Source organism: Lichenostomus cassidix, chromosome 3, assembly GCF_008360975.1.
Source record: "Lichenostomus cassidix isolate B80296 chromosome 3, HeHo_3.0, whole genome shotgun sequence".
Taxonomy (NCBI): domain Eukaryota; kingdom Metazoa; phylum Chordata; class Aves; order Passeriformes; family Meliphagidae; genus Lichenostomus; species Lichenostomus cassidix.
Genome location: NC_139483.1, coordinates 24,277,684 through 24,300,289, shown reverse-complemented (window position 1 = coordinate 24,300,289; position 22,606 = coordinate 24,277,684). Strand labels below are relative to the sequence as shown.

Sequence of the window (22,606 nt, the reverse complement as noted above, 5' to 3'; positions counted from 1 at the left end):
ATGCTGCAGGATTAGGGACCCAAGCCAGTCATTTCTCATCTCAGACCATTATAGTATAAAGATTTTAAAGTGACCAACACATTTTATTTGTCTCTGTTTCAGGTACCCCAAAGTGACATACTGAAAAGGGCAGTGATTATGTTGGAGGTGAATGATTGAACTTAGTAGAAAACTGAGCAACTTCCAGATGTCTCAAGTTAGCCCCCTAATTTAAGTAGAGGACTAGAAGCAAGAGGCCCTAATTCAAAATCAATATTTTTCTTTATGTTTATCACTCCTTTGGAACTTTTGAAGTGTCTGCCTGTGTTGTGGGAAAGGCTAATGCACTGCAAAGCAATAGCTGAGCTACACCAGTTCACATCATTTTCTAATTAATAATTTCTAATATTTCCTTGTTATATTCAGCTGCTTCAGATCAGATGAGTTTTCTCTCTGTTTGATGGCAGATGGCAAACAACCATTTTACATCATGGAATGATGTGATTCATCCTAGAAGAAGTACAGTTCAGGTTGCTCCTACTAACTTTTTCAGCTGAACTTTTTAATGTCTTCAGGGAGGTTTGGTAACGTTGAAGGTGAGAGCACTAATAAGGAATAAGGAAAAAGCATAAATTCTGTGTACAGAAAATTATTCTGATTGGTTGGGGTTCAAAAAAACCACACAAGGCAGAGCAAGGGTAGAAAGCAACAAGAAAGTGCCAGAAGGAGCATGGCTGTAGGGAATAAAAACACTCAGGGGAAGGTCATATAAGGAGGAGAAGGAATAGTCATCATGTGGTAAAGTTTTCAGGAAGATGCTATTGTATGCAGACTTGTGAGGAGAACTGACCTTAAAGAGGAAGAAATAAATGACTACTTGCCAGAAAAATTATGTTAGGAGCTAGGATTTGTAGGAAGAGAGGAGTGTTTGACTTAGAGTGTGCTGTGAGGTTGAGGTCTTATGGCTGTCTGGAAGATGACTTTTTCTACCAGAACAAGGCTTGGTCAAGGAAGCATGAGGAAGCTTGAGCAAGGGCACCCTGCAGAGAAACAGAGGTGTCAAAGATACCTGTGTGATTCATTAGGCATAACTTTTTTATGGAGGTTTGCTCATTCTTAATTATGGTGCAGCATATTCAATCTTTTTTTTTGTCTCATACTTTGAATATTTATAACCAGTAGGAAAATGCTCACAAAGTTATTTGGTTTACGGAAGGAAAGTCTTGTCATGTATTTTTACTTGATATTTTTTCAAAATTATATGAACTGATATTAAGAGTTTGTTTGTATGCTAAGCCCCTCATAGACAAGTTTTATAAGATGCTGGCTGTGACCTGCTGAGACAAACCTGAGAAGCAGAGATGCAAAATTACTTAAATGGATATGGAAAAAGGGATCTTAATTGTTTTTTCTAGACTTCACTGGAATATTGGATATGCCAACATTTCTGGCACTGGGCTGGATGCTATTACTGCTAAAGAAAATGGCATGTTTTATGCCTATGACTTTTTTTTTCCCCCAGTCTGTGACGCACAAGGATGATTTAGAGAGACGTAACTGACTGAGCTGTTTGGTAATTAACATATGAGCATTGCTGCACTTTGTGCTAGCTTATCCACTGTGAGAGTTTCAGAGGGATGTGGTCAAGGTACAAGGTACCATTCTGTGTGTTTGAGTTTACTGAGATACTTTGAGCACTCAACTGCATGTCTCCTCTAAACAGAGCTAGATTTAGATGGGGGCAGACAGGCTACAAATTGTGCATCCTGGCTGTAACAGGGCAGTCAGAAATGCATCCGTAAAGCTGTGGGTATGTAGTTTGGAGTCAGCTGAGTGACAGAATCTGAAGCAGTGACTCGATGGGAATCTGCTGCTGGCTTTGGGTCTCAAGTGCTAGGTTCAGTTCTGTGAGCTCTGTAAAGCTTCCCCAACCTGCACAAGGCTCTTAAGGGATCTTTACAGAAGACATATGAAATGAGGATATGAAAGATTCTGTACTCATAGCATAACTGAAATCAATTCACTTTTATCACTCTTTCAGAGAACAAGGTATATATTTGTGTAGGGCTTTTTGCTCAACAGAGTGGCCATACAACAAGATGCCTCCTAATGGAGCTACAGTTTAAGTATCAAAATATCTAAGTAGCTGGGCCTACAACACAAGAAACACATGAACCTTTAGGATACCAGAGTAAGTTAGTAGGGGCACACTTCTGCTGCAAAAGCAGTGCCACATGTTTATATTGCTTAGTTTGGAAAGTAAACCAAAAAACTCTAGGAGATGGAATGTGTATGAGAAGGGCTCATTATCAGTTGTGATAAATACTCAATGAAACCTGAGGCCACACAAATCTCAACTGGTTTCAAGTTTTCTTAGAGTCGAAACTCAGATCAGGTTCCTCAAGAGTTCAAGAATTTCTAAGCAAAACTAGACCTGCTGAATGCATAGAACTTGAATAGCGGCTTTACAGTACATGTTCAAAGCACTTGCTATAAATTAATACATTTCCACAACACCCATGTGATTTAGAAAAGTTTGATTAACCTCCTCTTACAATTTAGCCCACAGGCAAACAAAAAAGGCAATTCGTTTTAGTATTTTAGGATTTTAGGATTTTAGTATGGTGTGATGCACTTCATTGGGTGACTAACCTCTAAAGGTGGACCCTCTAGGTTCCTGTCTGGTTTTGAAGAATGCACAAACTTTTACAAGTATTGTACTGAGCAGGTTATCCTGGCGAAGTCTGGTTGTGATGAGAGTAGGATGAACTATGTGCAATGAAAGCTTTGTGACAGAAGTATAGGTCCTGATTTTGGTTTGTAAATTATTTTTTGTTTTAGTATACTTGATCGTGATACAGACAGTTAGGTGAGCTATTAAATGGAACGGTTGCATATGACTGAAGTTTTGCTCTGTAAATTCTATTACTTGAATCCTGGTGTTCTCATCCCTGGGTAACCACAAAGCCTGGAAATATATGGTGTTTAGGTGGGTAGGTGGGTGAACAAATAATAATGTATGTTTTCTGATACTTGGGGTTTTTGTTTTTTTTTTTTTTTTTTTGCAGGAGTCCTGAAGAAAACTGGGCAGCGTTATCGCACAGAGTAGTTCATTTGGATGTATGTGTGTCTACACGCACATGTCCTCTCCCCTAGTCCCCAAAGGAGTTATACAATGTACACGTGCAGAATCAACAGGATGGCCCCTTCATTAAGTCACTGAACAGGAAACCAGGAGAGTTAACTCCTGTTCCTGATTCTTTGAAACTTGCTGCTTGCAAATCTGGGAAATCCACTTAAGAAAACTGAGGCACGTGAAAGCTATCAGTAACACAGGAGATGGGTAAATTTGTGGTTGGATTTGAATAATTGAAACTGGCATGGAAAAATGTGGATGTCTTAAAAATACTGTTAGAACTGACTTTGAAGGTTTGGAACACATGTCCAAGGATAGAAAATACTTTAAAGATATGCTTCAGGATTATAAAAAACATGTTGCTTTGACTGCTTTTCAATAACAAAAACAAATTTGGCAGTATCAAAAGGCATATTTTTTTTTCTGTTAATTACTCTTGAAATGTTTGTAAAACTCTTTATCAAAATATAACTTTTTTTGCTTAAAACGTCCCTTTTTTGATAGGGGGCAAAATAAAAATGTTGCTTGTTGTCTGGCATTTTAAATGTTATCTCAATCTGTGTAGTCTTAGCATTCTACCAAAACAAAATAAGTCTTCCTTTCCAAAACCACCTGAGGATTGAAACTCCTCATATTCTTTATTCCAATTAGTTATAGGGACATGTTTTTACCACCTCTAAATGCTTTGGATTTTCTGTTTTGGTTTTAGTGTCAGTGCTCTACCTCTGCTAGTTTCATGGCAGGGGTGTGGATTATATTCAGTCACGAAATCCTAGGAATGCTAGGACTAGTGAACCCTGATGGCCTATCAGGCCTGATGGTTTCGTCTTGTTATTACGGCTTGGAAAGTTTTTGTCCACTTTTGTGTCCATAAAATTTGTTTCCTTTCTGTGCAGATTCCTGGGTGTCTTACAATGTGTGAGCTCATTGTTGCTTTTTCATTTAAATGTCTACCAGGAAGCGTCCCTGTTTCCTTCAGGGAAAGTTCCATGTATGCTAGAAAACACTACTGCTGTCACTTCTCCAGGTTAACTACCTCAAAAAAATAGACGGGATAGATTAGTCTGTGTCTTTGCTCTACTTAACTGCCCACCTTAAATATAAACTTTGGAATCCCCGAGGCTGGTTTAGGCCGTGGGAAATGTATCTTAAAACAGATGAGGCCAATACAGGACTGCTAGATCTTTGAACTTTTTTCCTCTTCCTGGGCCACAGAGACAACATATGTTGAAGTTTCTGTATAATTTTTTGAGTAATATTCAGGAATCCAATTTCTTCTTCTAAAAGAGAAATTTAGATGCTTAATGGATGACAGATGCCTAATGGATGACATTGCTGACTAGCTACAGCATTTAAATTCTAATTGCAACCTGATCTGCTTCTCTTCTCTAGATCTTCCTCCAGCTGAACAATCTGTCACCTTGCCAGTGCTTTAGCAACTTCAGGCTTCAGGCACCTATTTTTGTGTGTCTGTTCCTCTGTCAGCCCAGAGATCCAGCTCTAGGCTTCCCAGCAGTGGGTTCTAGGAGGTGAAGCAATCAGCACCTGCCTGTCCAAACAGCAGGGTGTCCATTCTGTCTGTCTGGGTGGAAGGTGCTGGGCAGGCTTTGTGTTTATAAACTTTGATTGATAACTGCACCTGTGTGGCTGCCAAGGTCAGACCGCCTTTGGGAGAATGTTTTATCACCACGGGCACCTGGCTTGGCATAAGATTTAGGGACATGGCCTGTCTTTGATGACATGGTTCTGGCAGTCTGGAAAGACTTAATTGCAAGACATTGGCCTACAAAGTCTAACCAGGCGACAGCTTTGCTTTTTGATAACAGTTGGAAACTTGGAACAAACAAGAAAGTCTAAACTCCATCCACTGCATCAGTGACAAGTTGGGTTTCTTAGCCTCTCCTTGCTGGGCGAGAGTCCAAGCCATGGTTCTTTCTCACCCTTTTATTAGCAAAAATGCCAGACAGAAGAACAGAGATCTTGAGGGGCTAAAAGACAGAGGTATTTTGCAAGGAAGACTGGGGTAGATGGAAGGGAAAAAAAGCCTTTGAGAGTAGAGCCATTCTGCTAGTGTTGCCTCCCACCCTTGAAAGACATGGAGGGATTATTTGTAAAGAGAGGCTGAGACAGGCTGAGACAGGCAGAGATAGAAGCTTAATGTGCTGATTACAGGTGACACAGCAAGGAGGTGCAGATCATGGTGCATCTGGGAAAATACATATGGCACTTTTTGGCAGGCTGGAAGGAAAGGTGGGGAAAGCTATGGGCTGGGTATTATTTTCCTGCATCAAGACTTTGGGCTGAGACTGAGATGACACAGTGACTTGGTTCTTTAAGAACTGGTATAAATTTAGTGGGGGTGTTGCAGTATACTATAGTTCTTTGAGCTGAGTTTTCTATTCTTAGGTGTCACTTACTGAGACTAAAGCTGCAGAAATCGATACACTTTCTCTAGTGTTGCTAAATATCGAATGCCTGAATATACGCTACCCTTTCTCCAAATCTTGCAAGTTGGCACTTCATATCACTGACATAAATTTAAAATAAAAGACTTAGAAGGAATTCCAGAGGTTGCCTCTCCACTCTTCCAGGGCCTTGACATGTCTCTGTAATGACAGAGTTACGTTGAATACAGTATGCCTTTTCTTATCCTACTGAAGTAATATTTTTATTAGAATGCTCTGCTCTGGAATAATTAGAAGTAAAATTAGTCAATAAGATGTTTAAATGCTATGTTACTTTAATCTAACGGTATTTTGAATTGTACTTACACTAAGAGAACCATTTTAGAACAGAACACTTTACTGCAAGGTCTGACTTACGCAGGGGTTACATATGTTGGGTTATGTGGTATGTTTGAATATTTTGTGGTGGTTTGTGGTCCCTTGATATCCATAAAATCACTGCTTGTACTCATGACAGGATTCCTAACATACATAAATAACCTGTGCTCCTTCTTTTTCACTTCCTGATGGGTAATGGAGTATTGCCTAAAACTCCAGATCCAGCAAAAGCAGTACACTGGAAAATATAATTCTTCCTAGTGATTTGGGTAATAAAAATGTCAATCAGGCTTAGGCAAAGATGCTAAAACTTTTCTATAGATGTCTGTGTCACAGGATAAATATGTATGTGGGTTTTAACCCACTGTTTCAAAGAGTTCCTGTGGCTGGATCAGAGAGAGAGTTTGGTCTCCATGTATGGCTTTGGGTAGGAAAATTATACTTAAGTAGTTCTACTGTATAAATTTATAGATAATGTATTTGAAGGGGAAATGCATAAAAAATGTCTATAGATGTTCTAAACAGCAGAGGAAAGCTCTAGGCTTCAGCAACTATTTAGAAGATGCAGGTGAAGACTGCATAATAATTTCTTGTAATGACTGGCTTAACTTGTGGACAAATAGCTGTCCTTTTGGATACCTAACTGCAAGTACAAAAATATACTTGCTCTTTCTAGTTTTCATCTATATAATCTATATCACCAGCCCCTGTTCTCATGGGGCACTTCAGCTTACTAAATGTCTGCTAGAAATACAATAGAGCAGAAAGGAAGCAGTGTAGGAGGTTCCTGGAGGATGTGGAAGATAACTGCCTGACACAGCTGGTGAGTGAGCCAACCAGGGAAGGTGCCCTGCTGGCCCTGTTTGCAACCAGAAAAGGACTTGTGGGTGATGGGATGGCTGGAGGATTACTTGGTCATAGCAATGACAATTCTCAGAGAAGTAAACAGAAAGGTCAGCAGAACTGTCACCTTGGACTTCTGGAGGGCAGAGTTGGGCCTCTTTGGGAGACTGCTTGACAGAGTCCCTTGACAGAGTCAGGCAGTCCTGAAGGGCAAAAGAGTCCAGGAAGGCTGGATGTTCTTCAAGAGGGAAATATTAAAGGTACCTGGTTTTCTTCAAACTGTGCAATCTGTTTTTTCGCCTGCATCTTAGTCTTCCACTTGGCTGTTGTTTCTCTCAGAAAAATCATGTTGACTCTGCAAACTTACCTGATCCCTTGACTGTATGCTTTTATTGTGTGTGTTCTTGCATCGTGATTATTGGTGTATCAGAATGGTCTTGTATTTTTCCTTCTTATGGAGATAGAAGAGAAAGTTGCCCAAGGATTAATCTGAGGAAAATAGTTCTCAAGCTTTGACAGGAAACTTCATGACATGCTGGAGGCCAAATTCTATGCCAATTGCTTATCTGAAGCACTGACTGGAAAGATATGAAAAAAACATACCGGGCTTTGAAAAAGGCTTTTGAATCCTTAATTTTATGGATAATGTCTTTGAATTCAGTAGAGTTACCCCACTCTGCCATGAAAAACAAAAGATGTGTGAATGTGACTGGCTAATTTTTTGTCTTTGGTGTAAGAGTTCTGCTTATTCAGTGGGTGGTTATGTACTGTGCTGACTAATTATAGAAAAATGTCAAATGTTTTATCCCCTTTCTAAAGTGGGACACTGCAGAAGGATAACCAAAAGGACTGTTTCCTTGATGGTTTCAGAGTCCCTGTCCAAGCAGATTATTGGGTATGGCCCCCTGCTGCTGTCATCCATATTTGCATGGACAATAACTAAGCTTTGGTAGATGCTTTGCAATCTGTAAGCATTTGGCTGCAAATTCATGGTGTCAGACAAAATGAGGATGTCTCAAAAGCTCAGCTGAAGTGAAATGGGAACAGGAAGTCAAAACTGAGCCCATGTGTTCTGGTGTCCTCTTTAATCTGTTTACATCTAATAGACCTGTTTCTACTGAAGCTGATGGAAAAATTGATTTGCTTAATGGAATATATTTGTCTTAATTATGTACTTGTTTTAATTATATGTTCTGAATCTATTATCACCTACTTTAGAAATCCCCACGTGGGTTTGCAGTAAAAGCAAATACATGAAAGCAAGATAGCACCCCAGGCAGCTCAGAATTTCAGTTGTCATTTGATAAGTGGATAAGTTGAGGGGAGCAGGTACTCCCAAGCTCCTCTCCCCCTGTCCAATTTTATTTTTTCCTTTTTTAAATAAGATTTAAAGACTTAAAAGCCTCAATCAGCTCTTAATTTTAGATCACATTTGGTGATTTTTTTGTTTTTAAAGGAGTCTCTTGCAGAAGCACTTGATCTACATTTCACTGCTAAGGTAGAGCATAAAACATGCAAGCTTCTCACTGAGTCAACGAGTTTATATATACTTTTAAAAATTTCCATCACTTTCCATTTCTATCTGTGTGTGAACACTTATATGAAACTTTAACTGTTCCTGCATTCTATCATTCATATCCCAGTGTTGCCACCAGCTGGCCCAGGTCTAGTAGGGGCTGTTTGAGGGCTGCTCTGCCCTGCACAGGGCAAGCACAGCTCCTCAGGGGTGGCTGTGCCCTGAGCAGCGAGGTGTGAGCACGCGGTGTTTCCACATCACCCGTTACCTCACGGGTGTGAAACCACGCACGGAAACCACCACATGGGTACCAGCTTCAGAGTGTGCCTTCCTGTTTTTCTACAGTCTTCTGACTCGAGCTCAGAGTGTAAACAGACCTTTGTTTTTGTTCCTTTTGCATAGCATACGTCTCTGTGGCAGCTTTATCCATTCAACTGGCAGCAGAGAAGTGAGAATTTTTCTCTCGATCACCACTGTGTAGGCCAGCCCCAAGTGCTTTGCTGAGCAAAACTGACTGGCCTCAAGCAGTAGTTTTGCTTCGATAAAAGAATGTAGGTTTGGCTTTTTTTATTTCTAATGAATATTTAAAGCATATAATTTATTGTCTTGCTAGGATACTGTAAAATGAATTTTAATTTTTTTTAACACTAAACATCCAGGAAATAATGCAATAAAGCAGAAAATATTTTAAAAAACCTAACCAAACAAAAACCAAACCCAAAAGCTTACTACATAATTTACACTTTTTGTGTGGTTAAAAGTAGAATCAGGACAGGCCAGTGGGCTCATCAAAGTTCTGTTGGGTCATATATAAACTTCTTTTGGAACTATCTGTTAATAGAATATAAACTATTTAAAATAATACATGGTATGTTCACCTACACTTGTTTTTCCATCTCTGGCTTTGTATTCATTGGCATTGGTGAATTTTGGCCTGAAAAAAACCCAAGTTGGATGAATTTGTACTAAAATACTGAGTGCAAAATTGCAATTAAAAATTTCAATTTAAAAGCAACTTATATAAAGATGTAGGCAATTTGCCATCAGTTGAAATCTTGACCTCCACATTGGATAGCTTGCTGAAAAATTAGCTTGGCTTTGTCAGATGTTTTGGACTCACTGGATAAATTTCATCTCAGTTTATACCACACGTCAGCCCAAGTGGTCATAGGTTTCTTTGTTTCTGCTTCTTGTGGAACTGCCATTGAATTTCAGGCATGGAAAACAGGAGATTGTATGTATTCAGAGGTCATATGTATAAACTTGCTGTCAAATAATTGAGTAAAATTAGGGGCAATCAAGTTTGCTAAGGGAAGCATTCAGTGCCTGGTAAATGAGAGAATCCACAAAGGATGAATTATATCCATTCAAAAGCATTGTGAGCTAGTTCTTAAAGCTGAATTTATCATTATTTTACATACAATATTCAGTCCCTGTTCTAGAGGCAGGTTCATGGAGGGTTTCCCCTCCAGGACCATTCTGTGTTGTTTGATGTTGCCATGCAGCCACCAATCTCTGTTATCAACATGAACTGAAAGGGGAGGGCCAGGTCTGTTCCACACACCAGATCTGCAGTGAACAGAGACTTCCCTGCATATCTTGACTTTTCTTTTTTATGTAATGTTCACATCTTTTTACTGCAGACAGTTTGAATGACTCACCAGCAGGACTTTGGAGGCAGCTTAGGCCAACCAGGAGTCATAGCAGGTTGTTGTAGACAAGTACAAGCATGGAAAGAAATCCAAACCTTGCAAGTGAGATCCACCAGTATTCATGATGTGGAAGCAAAGGGAAACGTGGATACCCAGGATTCCTTTTTTCTAGACCAAAACCTCACACTTTGGTTAAGTTCCCCTCTCTTCCTCAAGCAATCCCTTGTTTTCAGCTTAAAGGAATGTTTTTTAAACGTATTGAAAAACAAACACCACCAAAACAACACCACCCCCACCACCCAACAAAAAAAAAAAAAACAAAAAAAAAAAAAAACCAAACCACCAACAAAACAAACCCCACAAAAAACAAAAAAAAACACAACACAAACCACCAAAACAACAAAAAACCAAAACCCAACAAACAACACAAAACACACAACAAACCAACCAACCCAAAGGGTTTTCTTGTAAAATGTAATGCTCCTACTCCAGGGTCTAGAAGTTAGGGATGCAGAAGGAAAAGGCTGATAGAATTAGAGCTTTGGAAAACCAACTGAGTTTTGACACCCCTTGCTCTTAGGAACAGCTAAGCTGTTAACTGAATTTTTTCTTCCCTTCCCCCTCCAAATCTGGTTTAGTCAAACACATGGCATGGAAAAACTTCAGCATTGTTAGTCTTGCAAAATTAGAAATTTGTTTCCAATTCATTATACAGAGAAGTCGCTGGATATAATTAAAGGTAGGACTATGTTCTCCACTGCCATAAATATATTTTCTGTTCTTCTAAGCTAAGTAAAACTAGAAAGAGAAGGAAAAGAACAAAAACTTTGTTGTTTGCCATCCTAGTTTCCTGCTTTTGGTTACTGATTGAATGGATAGGTGTATATTTATGTATGTTTATATGCAAGTCCCTGATTTTTTTTTTTTTGTGGTATCTGTGCAATAGAATGTTGTTTATTTGTTAAGACTTTCTTTTTTTGCTGCTGTACAAGATTTAACTGGATGCATCAGTAAACAGCAACTGAAATGTCCAAACTAGTTGGATGGATTTCTTTTCCCCAAGCAGACCACATTGCATATGAGAAGTCCCAAAAAGTGAAAAGGTTCTACTGTTGATTTAATTACACACAGTTCTAGTTCAGCATTAAGTTTTATTATAAATGGCTCTCTCAGAAATTAAAGTCAATAGATTATATTTCATAATCTCTGCTGTTTCAGGTTTTCTCATACTTCTTCCTTCATTGGTGTTAATAACTTTTATCAAATTTCTAGAAAGCTGAAAAAATGTGACAGGGAAATACTGGAGAAAATTTGGTAGCACCTGCAACTTCCTATAAGCATAAATTACAGCAAATTTAAATATTCCTCACTGTTAAGTGGTCATTCTTACATCTGGTACTTTGGAGGCCTGTTATAAAGATAGGTTAGCTGTCAGTCATTCGTGACCCCTTCCCCTTATTTTGGAGCAACTAATAGGACAAGAAAGACATTATAGCTCAAGCCCCTGGGGACAAGTGTACAAGACAAGACACTATAGCTGATGCCTTCAGGGAGTACAAGCTTTCTGTTGCAGTCTCTGCTGTAACTGATGGCAGTTAAGAAATGCCATGTGTTAATATCAGAATCCATAGGTTTACATTGGTGTCTACATTTTCCCCCCCTCTTTATCCTAGATCTCAATTTTTTAGACATCCTTAAGGTCTGGGGTTTTTTTTTGCTAATTAGAGTGCAAAGGAAACTGAGAAATAGTCTTGCTTCAATTACAAATGCTAGGGAAAGGGGCAATTTGATTTCAGGGAGCAGAGTGTACAATGCTGCTAACCCCCTGGGCAGAAAGTCATGTATTGGTGGAAGGCAGTCCTTGCTGCATTGGTTGTGCAGCAAAAACTCCTTTTTTGCACTGGGAAATGCTGCTGCTTTTTGTTTTATCAGCTAGTTTTCTGACTTCCCTGCTTATTGAGATGTCTTCCTGAAACCTACTGCATTCAAACGGAATAAGTTACAAGAATATTTGTAAAGATTCCCTCTGAGCCATTGCTCAGTGTGGGCAGAAACAGCTATTTCTATTGATATGGGGGAGTTTCCCCAAGGCAGCTGTTCATACCTTTACAGAAATGTTTTTGCAAAGTCCTGCACAGTCCCTTTTTTATATTGCAGTAAAAGTTTGTGGTTTAAACCTCTTAGATGATGCTTATATATAACAAGACTGAAGTTCCCCTCATGTGAATGCTGTTTGTTGCCAGACAAGTTCTTCGTATTTTTATTGTAAGATTGAAGAAGTACAATGAGGTGCTATTTGGCAAAGATGCTAGCTAAGAAAAAGGTTTACAAAGTGTTATGTAATCCATTCAGAAGCAGTGTTTCCTTAGCTGTCTTCTCTAGATGTTGGAGGAACTTTGTTAAAAAACTTATGAAGCCTCATGCTACACAAGTATGATTGCTGAAGTAATTGCTGAAGAAGAGCTGTTGAACCCAGGTATGACTCTATTTCAATAGTCTAGAACACATCCCCCCATCCTCTTTTGTTCTAAATTTGTCCAAGTAAGTTTTATCTCTAACATATCAAAAATAATGCTCAGGAGTAAGCTTTAGAAGATTGTCTTGTGGAAAGACTCCTCAAGAGAAAAAAACAATACTAAACTTGGTTCTCCTAACACTCACTATCAATGGATGTCCCTCTAATTTCAGCAATGTGATCCTTATTTTTCTTTATGATGTAGGGTAATTAGATTGCCTTACAGATGGAAAAAGTCTATTCTGATAGTAAATGCAAAGTTAAAAAGGCTCATTTGGGCACATTGTGCCCCAGAAATATAACTTCAAAACCAAGATAGTGCAAACCTGAGTTCTAGTTGCAACTATGATAGTGATCATCTCTGATCTTGGGTGATAGATTTCAACTCTTACCCCTTTCCTGTCTTATAACTGGCTTGTATACATCATCTTTGTTCCTAAGACTAACCTAAATGTACCAGAGGAATGAAACAATTTTAAGCAAAATTTGCAAACTATGTGAAAAAAACACTAAATCTCAATCTATCTGGCCTTCATTTGCCTAATGTTTTCTTTCTGTCTTCTCTTATCCCCTCTCACTTTTTTCACTAAATGTGTCAGCAAAAGAAGTGTGAAGCTGAGGTGAAGCCTGGAGATTGCCCCTTGCATTGCTACAACTTTCCTCTGAAGAAGGAGAGTTGTCTTGAGGTTTCTACAGTTTGTCTTTTGGGTATATATCTGTCTGCCCTCTGAATTTAATATTGAGCCTACTGAGAAAGAGCTCAAAAAATCAGGAGCAGGATCACTGTGTCTGTTATGACCAGCAATAATAATCTGAACCAAAAAGCATCTAGTTCTTTTGCAGTACACCCTTAGTCTCACTTAGGCTTGCCTCTATGGGCTGTACTTATTTACCTTGAATCTTGCCTCCTTACTGGAGGAGAATGGCACATGCAGCTTGGCTGGCACCACCAGATCCTGCTGGAACTCTGGATTGTCTGAGCAACTTTGTTGTGGAAGCATCAAACTAGGAATCTAAAGGAACGGTATGAGTTCCATGTACCACTAGGGATTGTGTCATGGTTTGGAGGGGATGGATCTGTACTCTGTGCAAACCTGAGAGATAGGACTGCTTGTGGTTTGACTGTAGATCTGCCTATTGGCAAGTGCCAGCTGGTTAAAAATGCCATTTTCACAATTTATTCTCAAGAATTTTTATGTTTTTTCAGTTCTGTGAACATATTTATAGCACATTTATCCTAGGATGAATGTTACTGGGTTTTGAAACAACTCATTATTACAACCAACTTATATTGCTGAAAATGGCTTTTTCACAGGCCAACTTCTGTGAAAAATTAACTTTTTAAGGTGGCCTAATTGGCCTCCTGTCACACTAGATTTTACTCTAGGACTGCTAATTTGGCATTTGGGGGTTCATTTGGATTTTCACTTGAAAAAAATGAGAGGCAAATGAGGCCTTTGAGTCTATTCCAATTTTAATTTTTATATAAGTGTCTCAAAAGCCCACAGCAGCCAACTCCCATCTCAGGTTTTCTACTCAACAAAATGTTTCTAACATTATATGTACACACTTATCAGCTATATGTTGTGAGATCAGGCATAGGTTTTGCTAGGTAAATAATTACCATATCAGAATCTTAACTCTGTAAGACATTGTATGGTAATAAAAAAGACAGTTAAAAAATTTATATAGGTTTTCATTCGAAATGCCTCACGAGAGGTCTTGGCAGCTTTTGTCACCCTGTCGTAGCAACAGCAGTGAGAGAAAGCATTTGGCTCTAACAACAAAATGATCTCATTCCATAGGACAGGAATATAGGGTGAAGAGCCAAACCACTCTGTACTAATTTTAGGTTCCACTTGAATCTGTGACATGTATTTAAACTTTCTTCACAGCATCCTCATTTGCGTTGAATCTCTTCAACAACATCTGATTTGAATGGATCCCCAGTGAACAGCATAACTTCTTGGTGCTGCTTTGCTTCCTGTTTGCTAGTGGAAGGCTTTTACATTTATTTTGGTACTTTCCTCTTGCAGACTTTTTGCATCAGTATCTGACAGAGCAGAGTTTCATCTGAAACCTATATGTGAGAAGCCACATGTTCAAGCTGCCAGAGTTCAGATGACATTTCAACTGAACTTTAGTGTTTTAGTCCTGTGTGTTTAAAAAAAAAAAGTAAGTAGGAAGCCACAAGAACTACCATCTTAAAATACTATTGATTCATATTAGTAATTTAATTTTATCCTTTTTTATCACCTTAAGTCACTTTGAGACAATCCATACAAGGTCAGTGCAGTTATTCCAACCCTGTAGCATCTTTGCACTAGTAATGAGTGGGAATTCTGAAACACCCAAGGCTAATCTAGCACCCATGTGTTGCCCTAACAGCTCATAGAACTCGAAGCTGACCGATTTTGCTGGCTGGGGATTCCCCAGGCAGAGGGAAATCTGCAGCTGGTGCTGTGTCTGCATAGCTGGCTTTCTGCGTGAGCACAGCGCTGCAGCTGCTCGCAGGCAGCCGGTCGGGATCAGCCCCAGGGGTGAGCACCAGCACAACTCTGGAGCTGCTCTCACACTCACTCAGGAGCTGTGCTTTTCCAAGGCTGGTCGAATCCTAAATGTACTGGAAATCCTGCTTTAAAAATCAGAAAAGGGGGAAAAAAACCCTCCCTCCACAAATTTTTGACTGCAGTGATCCACAGGTGGTTTGGATTACTTGAGTATAATCTGAACTGTTTGAGTTATATAAGAAATATCTCCCTCTCATGCTCTACTGCATAAGCCCAACATAAAAGCTTAGGACTTAGGATGTTAGGCACATAAATCCCACAGAATTTTAGTGGAATTTAGGGTATTATTTAGTCTCTCTTGAAAAATTAATTCTAAATCTGTGCAGGATTAGAGAAAACTCCCACTGTGAACAAAACTTTTTCGCAATAATGCACACCTTTTCCTGAAGCTTTCAGCCACTGTTACAGTGTTCAAAATATCACTTCATGCCTGAGGAGTCTGGCAGAAATCTTAAAGTTCCCCTCAGTACAGTAGGCTGCAGACTGGTCTAATTTACAGCAGCAACTTCTATTGCCCCATGAAACTTTGGATTTGCCTTTCATTTAAGTTAATAGAATTAATATAACTATATTAAGAGTTGCTTGAGGCAAAGAATATATTAGATAAAGGCTACAACAGTGGGTTTTCCTTTTTTTTTTTTTTAATAGTAAATTAGGTGGTTTCTGGTGTTGTTTTAATTGACATTCTGCAAAATGTATGTTTTTCTTACAAAGTGAACATCCCCCCTGTTTGTGAGAGCCTTTCAGGCCTTAAAAATCCTAGGAGTTACAATAGCCATCTTAAGCAATATTGCCAGTATTTCTTCATCCTAAGGCTCTGTTACCCCACTCAGCACAACTGCCCTGCCCTACAGAGTCTGCCTTTGGGCTCCTGTAACTGCCTATGGTCTGCTCCATCTTTTGCTTTCAAGATAGGGCAGTTCACAGGTAGCGTTAAGTATTGTAAAAATAATTGCCAGCATCCCTCAGCTGCAGAAGAGTTCTTTTTGAGACAGCACTTCAGTTTTATGTTGCCATTAGCTGTCAGCTATCAGCTTGCAGCTTTTGCCCTGCTCCTCTCCTAGCTGAGCAGGCTGTGTTCCCATCTCCCAGAGGGGGAATCTCCCAGTGCTGTTTGGCTTCCAAATTATTTACACTGAAACATCCTTGTAGGAATGGAAAGAAGCAAAGGTCATGTTAACAGCCCTATGTTAAAGGGCAGCAATACCATGGTAACAGTGGAAAACCATCCAGCTGCCTGCAGAAAAGCTGAACCCCTTATGAAGAGGAAACAACCCAAATAAACAGGGAGATAGATAAAAAGCAATATCTTAGCCCTGAGCCACGTGTCAACTGGAAATGTAACATTTGTGAGCTCGTTGGGTATTTCCTACACCTAACTTTGAACTGCTTTGCTGAAAATAAAAGCCGTAGCAAATATTTCGAAAACTAAGCGCCTTGTAAATGTTCTGCCCCTCAACCTGAGGCTTTCTTTTTACTGCAAGCGTGTAATGCAGCCAAGTGTTGTTTAGTATCCTTCCTGTGCCTTAAAGTGTGACTTTTATGGGTGACGTTATGTTTATGGGTCTTTGTTCATCCTCGGCCTCATGTACCCCACTGCTGCTTCCTCTGAGGCTTTGCCGCCACACCGCAGGGTGTTAATTTCCTGTTTTGAGTCTGTCACAGACAAATTCAGAGCCTCGATTAAAACACAACACGCAGATACATGCTGCTGACAAAGGCACTAATAAAACTCTAAAGTTTAAAGGTGGCCCTGGTGTTTCCTCACCGAGCAGCATGGGGACCTTTCACCCCTTGGAGACATGCTGTTTGCAAGGGTTTCTTTTCTTTTTAATTAGGGCTCGCCTGAATGACTCTTAGCTAACTGCTCTAGCATTTGGTGTGTTTGGTTTATGGATGCATTGACTATAAAACAAGCACAGCTTACTTGAGATTTTTTTTTGTCTTAAAAACCTCGACCTCAACAGACCCAAAACAAGACTTATGAAACTTACAGGAACTGCAAAGGAAAAAAAAAAAAAAAGGTTTAAACAGAAAGCATGTTGATTGGGGTGATGGGTCTGGTATGTAGGTCTCTGCAAGACACATGCATGGGCATCTGCATTTCCTGACCTCTTATCTTGGTCACTGAGCAGAAGTGGTGGGGAAAAAAATAACCAGCTTTGGTTTTTCTTGCTTTGGTGAAAATCCAGCAGTGGAAGACTAACAAATGTCATCACTTAGGCACGAATTTCTACAGGCCTCACTTGTTTAGCAGTGTTTCAGCACACTTATTTTAGACTATCCTGTAGAGTCACAGGTCTGACAAGAACTTTTTCTATTACCCAGTATTGTTTTTTTCCTACTTTTTAGTGTGATATGTTGCTCCTAGCATCATTGTAAAAGCCCTTCCTCCCTATATAAATTCTGCACACATGTTTATGAGACTGCATTTTAAACTTGAATTTGAATTTGCTCTAATGGAGGCCTTGCTATTTTCCTAGAGTGTTGGGACATTTTTTTTTCTGTTTCCAGTAAAATACTACTTATTTCTGTATTCTAATTAGTTTTAACCTTTACACATGTATTTGGAAGCTGAAGTTTCTTTCCTAGTCATTCTGACATATGACTGCTAGTTTGCATGTCTGCTACAACTCCTCAGAAAGCCAAATACCTCATCAGAGTTCCCTCATAGTCAAGAGAGAAATCCTGGAGTTTCTCCAGCAGTCACAGAGACCTCTCTTGCTATATACCTGAAGTTTAAAAATTTAGCCTAATTATATCTGCAGTACAAATTTTGTAGCCTGATTTCTTGCAGGTGTGGCTGTGCCCCTCTCACTCATATCAAAGGGAATACCATCTCTTCATAATTTTCAGACAGAAATGGCATTTAAAGTCTTGCAGCATCTGCCTCTGACCAGCCCTCACTGTCTGTCTTTAAGGCTGCCATGCCTTCTTTCCTCCTCATCCTCCAGTGTCATATGTTTGAGCTTACCTGAATGACTTCTCACCTCTTCTGTGTACTCCAATTCAGTGGTGCTCTGTGCTCACACCCAACCTTTTTTTTCCCCCAGAATCAAGTCCCAGTGTGGCTGCAAGGATGACTTCAGGCCTGTTGCATGGAGAGGGCATCTGGAGGGGTAAGTCTCACACATACTGAAGATGCTGCATGTCACCTTGTGCACTTTTTGCTGGTATTGGATGGACAAAGTCAGCTTCAAACAACACATTTCCTCTGCTTTCCTGCTGCAATATTTCCTACAGCTCAGGTTCGTAGCCTTTTGCTGTGCCTGTGGGTTCCTGGACCCTCTGTGTCTGCTGTGTTGTAGTAGAAGGAAGAAACTGCAGCTGCAGCTTAACTACTTGCTCTGATCTGCCCAGTGAGGCCACAGCACTTAGCTGGGGGAGAGGGAAAGGTGGTCTGGGTCCCATCCTCAATGGCTCAGTAAGTGACACTGAATGCCTCTAAAGACACCTTGCCAGGCCCTGGGGGGCAAGGCCAAGAAGTATTTTTTGTTTTAAAGCAGAGCCCTGAACCAAGTAAACTGCTGCAGGATTTTGTGTGGATCTGACTGAATCTTAATCAATGTATTTGAGCTTCTTTACTTCATCTTCTCATACTTTTACTTTTCTATTAGCTGTGGTTTGTCCACAAGACTTTATCTTCATTTTTGTCCAGTTTGCTTTTCTCTTTTGTGGCTGTTTCTACACGTCTCCATATAGCCTTTCCATCTATTTCATCTAAATCCTCACCAAGGAGGGAGAAAAAAACCCAAACCAAAACATTACTAAGAGCTGCTGTGGTGTTGCGGTTTCTCTAAACTGTTGTTGTCCTAGACTGTCTTGCTGTCTTGCCTATTTAGATGTCAGTGTGGGTAATCCATGGATAGCAAGCCACTCTTGCAAAAGCTGAGTATGTCAGACTTCCTCAGAATAGGTGGAATTTTTGGGCATCAAATGTGATTATTAATTCCATGTAAGGAGTTGGTGTGTTTCTCAGTACAGACTAGGATCTGTATGTTCAATGGAATAAAAGGAGCTAAAACCACACCCCTTCTTATGGGACTTCAGGCTTCATTGATGAAACAAGCTCTAAGATTCAAATTCCAACTAAGAAAATTTTGGCTAACAAGCAAGACTAAAGTTTTGCTTGAGTGCAGGCAGATGTTGGTGCTACTAGCCCTTTGCAAAAAAATACAAACAAACAAAACACTGCAAAAGACAGCATAATCAGATATGGAGGCATTCCCTTTTTACTGACAGTGTATCTAAGACAAAACGGGATGTGATGACTTTGTACTCCTAAGCTGTAACTGGAAAGGGTAGGGAATGAAAAGCTACTGGAAGACTTCCAGCTAAGTTAGAGCATTCATCAGGCATTCTTAACTCTCCCTGAGGAGGGGTTCAATGCATTTTAAAATACTCTCATGTCTTTAAAGAAGTCCATTTCTGCTTTCAGATTGTGTCATTGTTACTTGCTGTGGCTGAGTTGACCTAGGGATTGGTAGGAGAATTAAGCTGTAAGTCTTCTGAGGCAGCAATTCTTTGTTTGACTCTGTACTATATAAACATCAAGATGGGTGGCAGCCCATAAATGAGATCTAGGCATGCTGCTATATATGTATGATACAAGTGTTAGATGACTGTTCTGCATTGTTCAGTCTTTTTCTATTCTGAAATGGTACATTCTTCATTGGTCATGCCTTCAAGGTTTCATGTATGGGGGCTAGTACTTCACAGTGATAAGCTTCTTTATTTTTTTATTTTTTAAAGCTGGATGTTAACAGTGTGATAGCAGCCATTATATAGCTGGGATGAGCTATGCGAGAATAAGAAATGTGGTTCATGCTTTAAATGAGTTAAATGTGATGTTTTCCATATGCAGGATATATATCCTTCTCTCTGAGTAAGACACAGATCTCATGCAAGTCATGGGTTCTATGTTTTTTGCAAAACATCTGTGAGTTCTGACCTTTCAAGGCTTGTGTGCATATGAGCAAGAGCACTGGTGTGCTCACAAATTATGGAACAAACTTCACAGAGAATAACAGAGTAAATCTTGGAATGCATGAGAAAAGCTGATGGAGCTGGAGGCCAGTGGCAACGCTGGGTAACACAAAAGGCCAGACCAATTTCCCAAGGCACCGAGTTGTTTTAGCCAGACCAACTGCAAAGGAGGCGTTGTCAGGGTTTCTCAATTTTCTGAGTTATGCAGCTGCTGTTCCTAAAGTTATTCAAGTGTGACAATGATATGAAAGCAAAGCACTGGGGCTGTTCCAAACTATTTTATGTTAAAGTCATACCTAGCACAAGCTGTGTCTGCAGTGCATGCACTATTGTCTAACCCAAGAAACAGACCTGTGAGTGCTGGCTGTCAGTGTGAGGGACACAGAATGAGGCAGCGTCATTCAAATCCTCCAGTTTTACTTCAAATAGTGGGACATTAATGAATTCCATGAATGTCAAAGGTGTTTATCTGTTCTGACCCCATTTTAACTTGGACTGTTGCCTTGCTTGTCTCCTGGCTACTCAGGGCTGCACTTTTCCTCTTGTTGTCCAAGAGTGCACATTCTTTCTCTTTAATGCCTTCCCTGTGTTACTAGTTTGTCTTTGTTAAAGCTCTCTCAAACTTTGCTCACTTCTGTTTCTGCTCTCCCCTCTCTTTTCTGTAACCAAGCTGAACCACCTCTTTTACAGCCAGCCTTTGTGCTTCTATTTGTAGTGCTTTACCTGTTCCTGTATCTGGTGGTCATGATTGCCTGCTTAATTATTTCCTGACATTGTCCTCTCCCCTCCCCCACCCTCCTCTCCCCCCCACCCTGAAGCTTCCAGTATGGGCCTGTTGAAGGGAAACTGCTACCATTCTTCCAGTTTGAGAAAACTGAATGGAGAAAAATCACACTAAACAACCCCAACGTCTTGAGACGGCATCTCCCTCAGATCTGCATCAAACTCCCTGGAAGAAGGAAGTGTCTTCTCTAGTATAGAAAAAGTTGAGTATAGAGTATAGAAGAAGTTGCTGATTGCTAAATGCTTCAGAGTGGATCACAGCTCCACCACAATTGCGTTAGGACAGTCACAGTCCTGATTTGCTGTATCTGCAATAAGTTAGATGAAAGACTGAGCTTTTTGTGCCATTCTGAGAACAGCATTTTCAGCATGTCTATCAAAGTTTGGCTAATGGGCTGGAGATGTAGCACAGCTTCAGGATATTTTTGCTTGCATGCTATGAGAATGTTCTTTCAATCTAATTGCACCTTGCAAGCTGAATTTAACAAAAATTCCATTGTTAATTTTTTTGTTGAAGTCCAAGTAGGTGATGTAAGATAATAGCCTAGTGCCAGGAAAATCACTGAACTTACGGAATAAATCTGTTGAGCTGTAGGCTTCTCAGGGTCATCAGCTTGATCATGAGCAGGCTGAAGAAGGACTGTAACTGTTTTTCTAGAAGCTAGAGTCAAAGACAGACCCTAAAATGATTTGATTGTTTTAGCTGGCTACAATATGGAAAAGGTTGCAATCCTCAGATGCTGTGGACCTTCAGATTGGTGAAAGCCATATAGTTGCTGAAAATACTTGTGTAGCCCAATAAAAATCTTGCCAATATTGCTGTGTCAGGAGTCACTAGATGGCAACATTACCTGTACTCTTACAAATCCACGTATATGGGCATTGTCCAGCTTTTGGAAGAGGTGTGCCTTGTTCTGTGGAGATCTTTCTGTTCACTGGGAACTCAGGCCAGCCATAAGGGCTTTCCAACCCCGTTCTGAATGGGGAGATTACTTGAATGCTGATAACTGCATGCAGAGTGTCCAGCAAGCCACTCTAATGGGGTACCAACCAATTTCTTTTTACGTAACTGTAAAAACTCTTTGCCAGAAGGAAAGAGTGATTTAGTGTGTATGTATGACAGCTGTGGCTGCTGTCAGCGGGGAAGCTGTAGTGGGGGGTGGGTGGGAGGTAGCAGTCAACTGGAGGTGTTTCTGTAGCCCACTCACCTAAATCTGCCAGCAAATGTGAGTTAAGACCCCTTTTAATCTTTTGGCTGGAGGCTGTACTGCCAGGGCTTCACATCTGCTACTACTCAGAGAAGCTGAGAGTATCCCTCTTCATTCTGGCCTTGGCAGGTTTTGCACATGGTTCTGATTTTGTGTGAAGTTGATTTTAGGTATGTGCCATAGAGGTTGTGCTAATCTACTAAAAAAAAAAAAAAAAAAAATCATGGGATTTCAATTTAGGATTTCAGTACCTCTGTGAGAAGTGTGGTTAAGAATAATGCTTGAGATGTAGCTGTTTACAGTTGATTGAGAAACTGGCTAGATAAGGTATATTATATTAAAAACTGTGGATTCTGGACTTGGCTCATTTGTTGAAGATTTCCTTGTTAGAACTGTGAAGCAACATTTTAGTAAAATTTGGCTTCTATTTTAAATTCAAATTTTCATTGACAAATTTATGTCTGGTTCACACAAGTTATCTGGAAATCACAGAACTGTTGAAGTATGCAAAAAGTCAGCCTTTTTGCTGCAGATGTTTCTATTATTAACTGTTATGACTAAAAAATTCAATTGAAAAAATTTTAGGGGGACCCCAACTCAGAAAAGTCCTGATGCAGTTAATTATTTCTTCTTAG

General features: G+C 39.9%; 1 protein-coding gene across 1 annotated transcript in view; it reads left to right on the top strand.

The window, feature by feature from the left end:
• Positions 1 to 22,606, top strand: part of LOC146439296 (uncharacterized) — a 223,307-nt gene that overhangs the window by 88,855 nt on the left and 111,846 nt on the right. Inside the window, exon 3 of the mRNA XM_085054974.1 lies at positions 18,048 to 18,113. Coding sequence (XP_084911100.1) covers positions 18,048 to 18,113 — 66 coding nt within the window. The remainder of the gene's footprint in view (positions 1 to 18,047; positions 18,114 to 22,606) is intronic.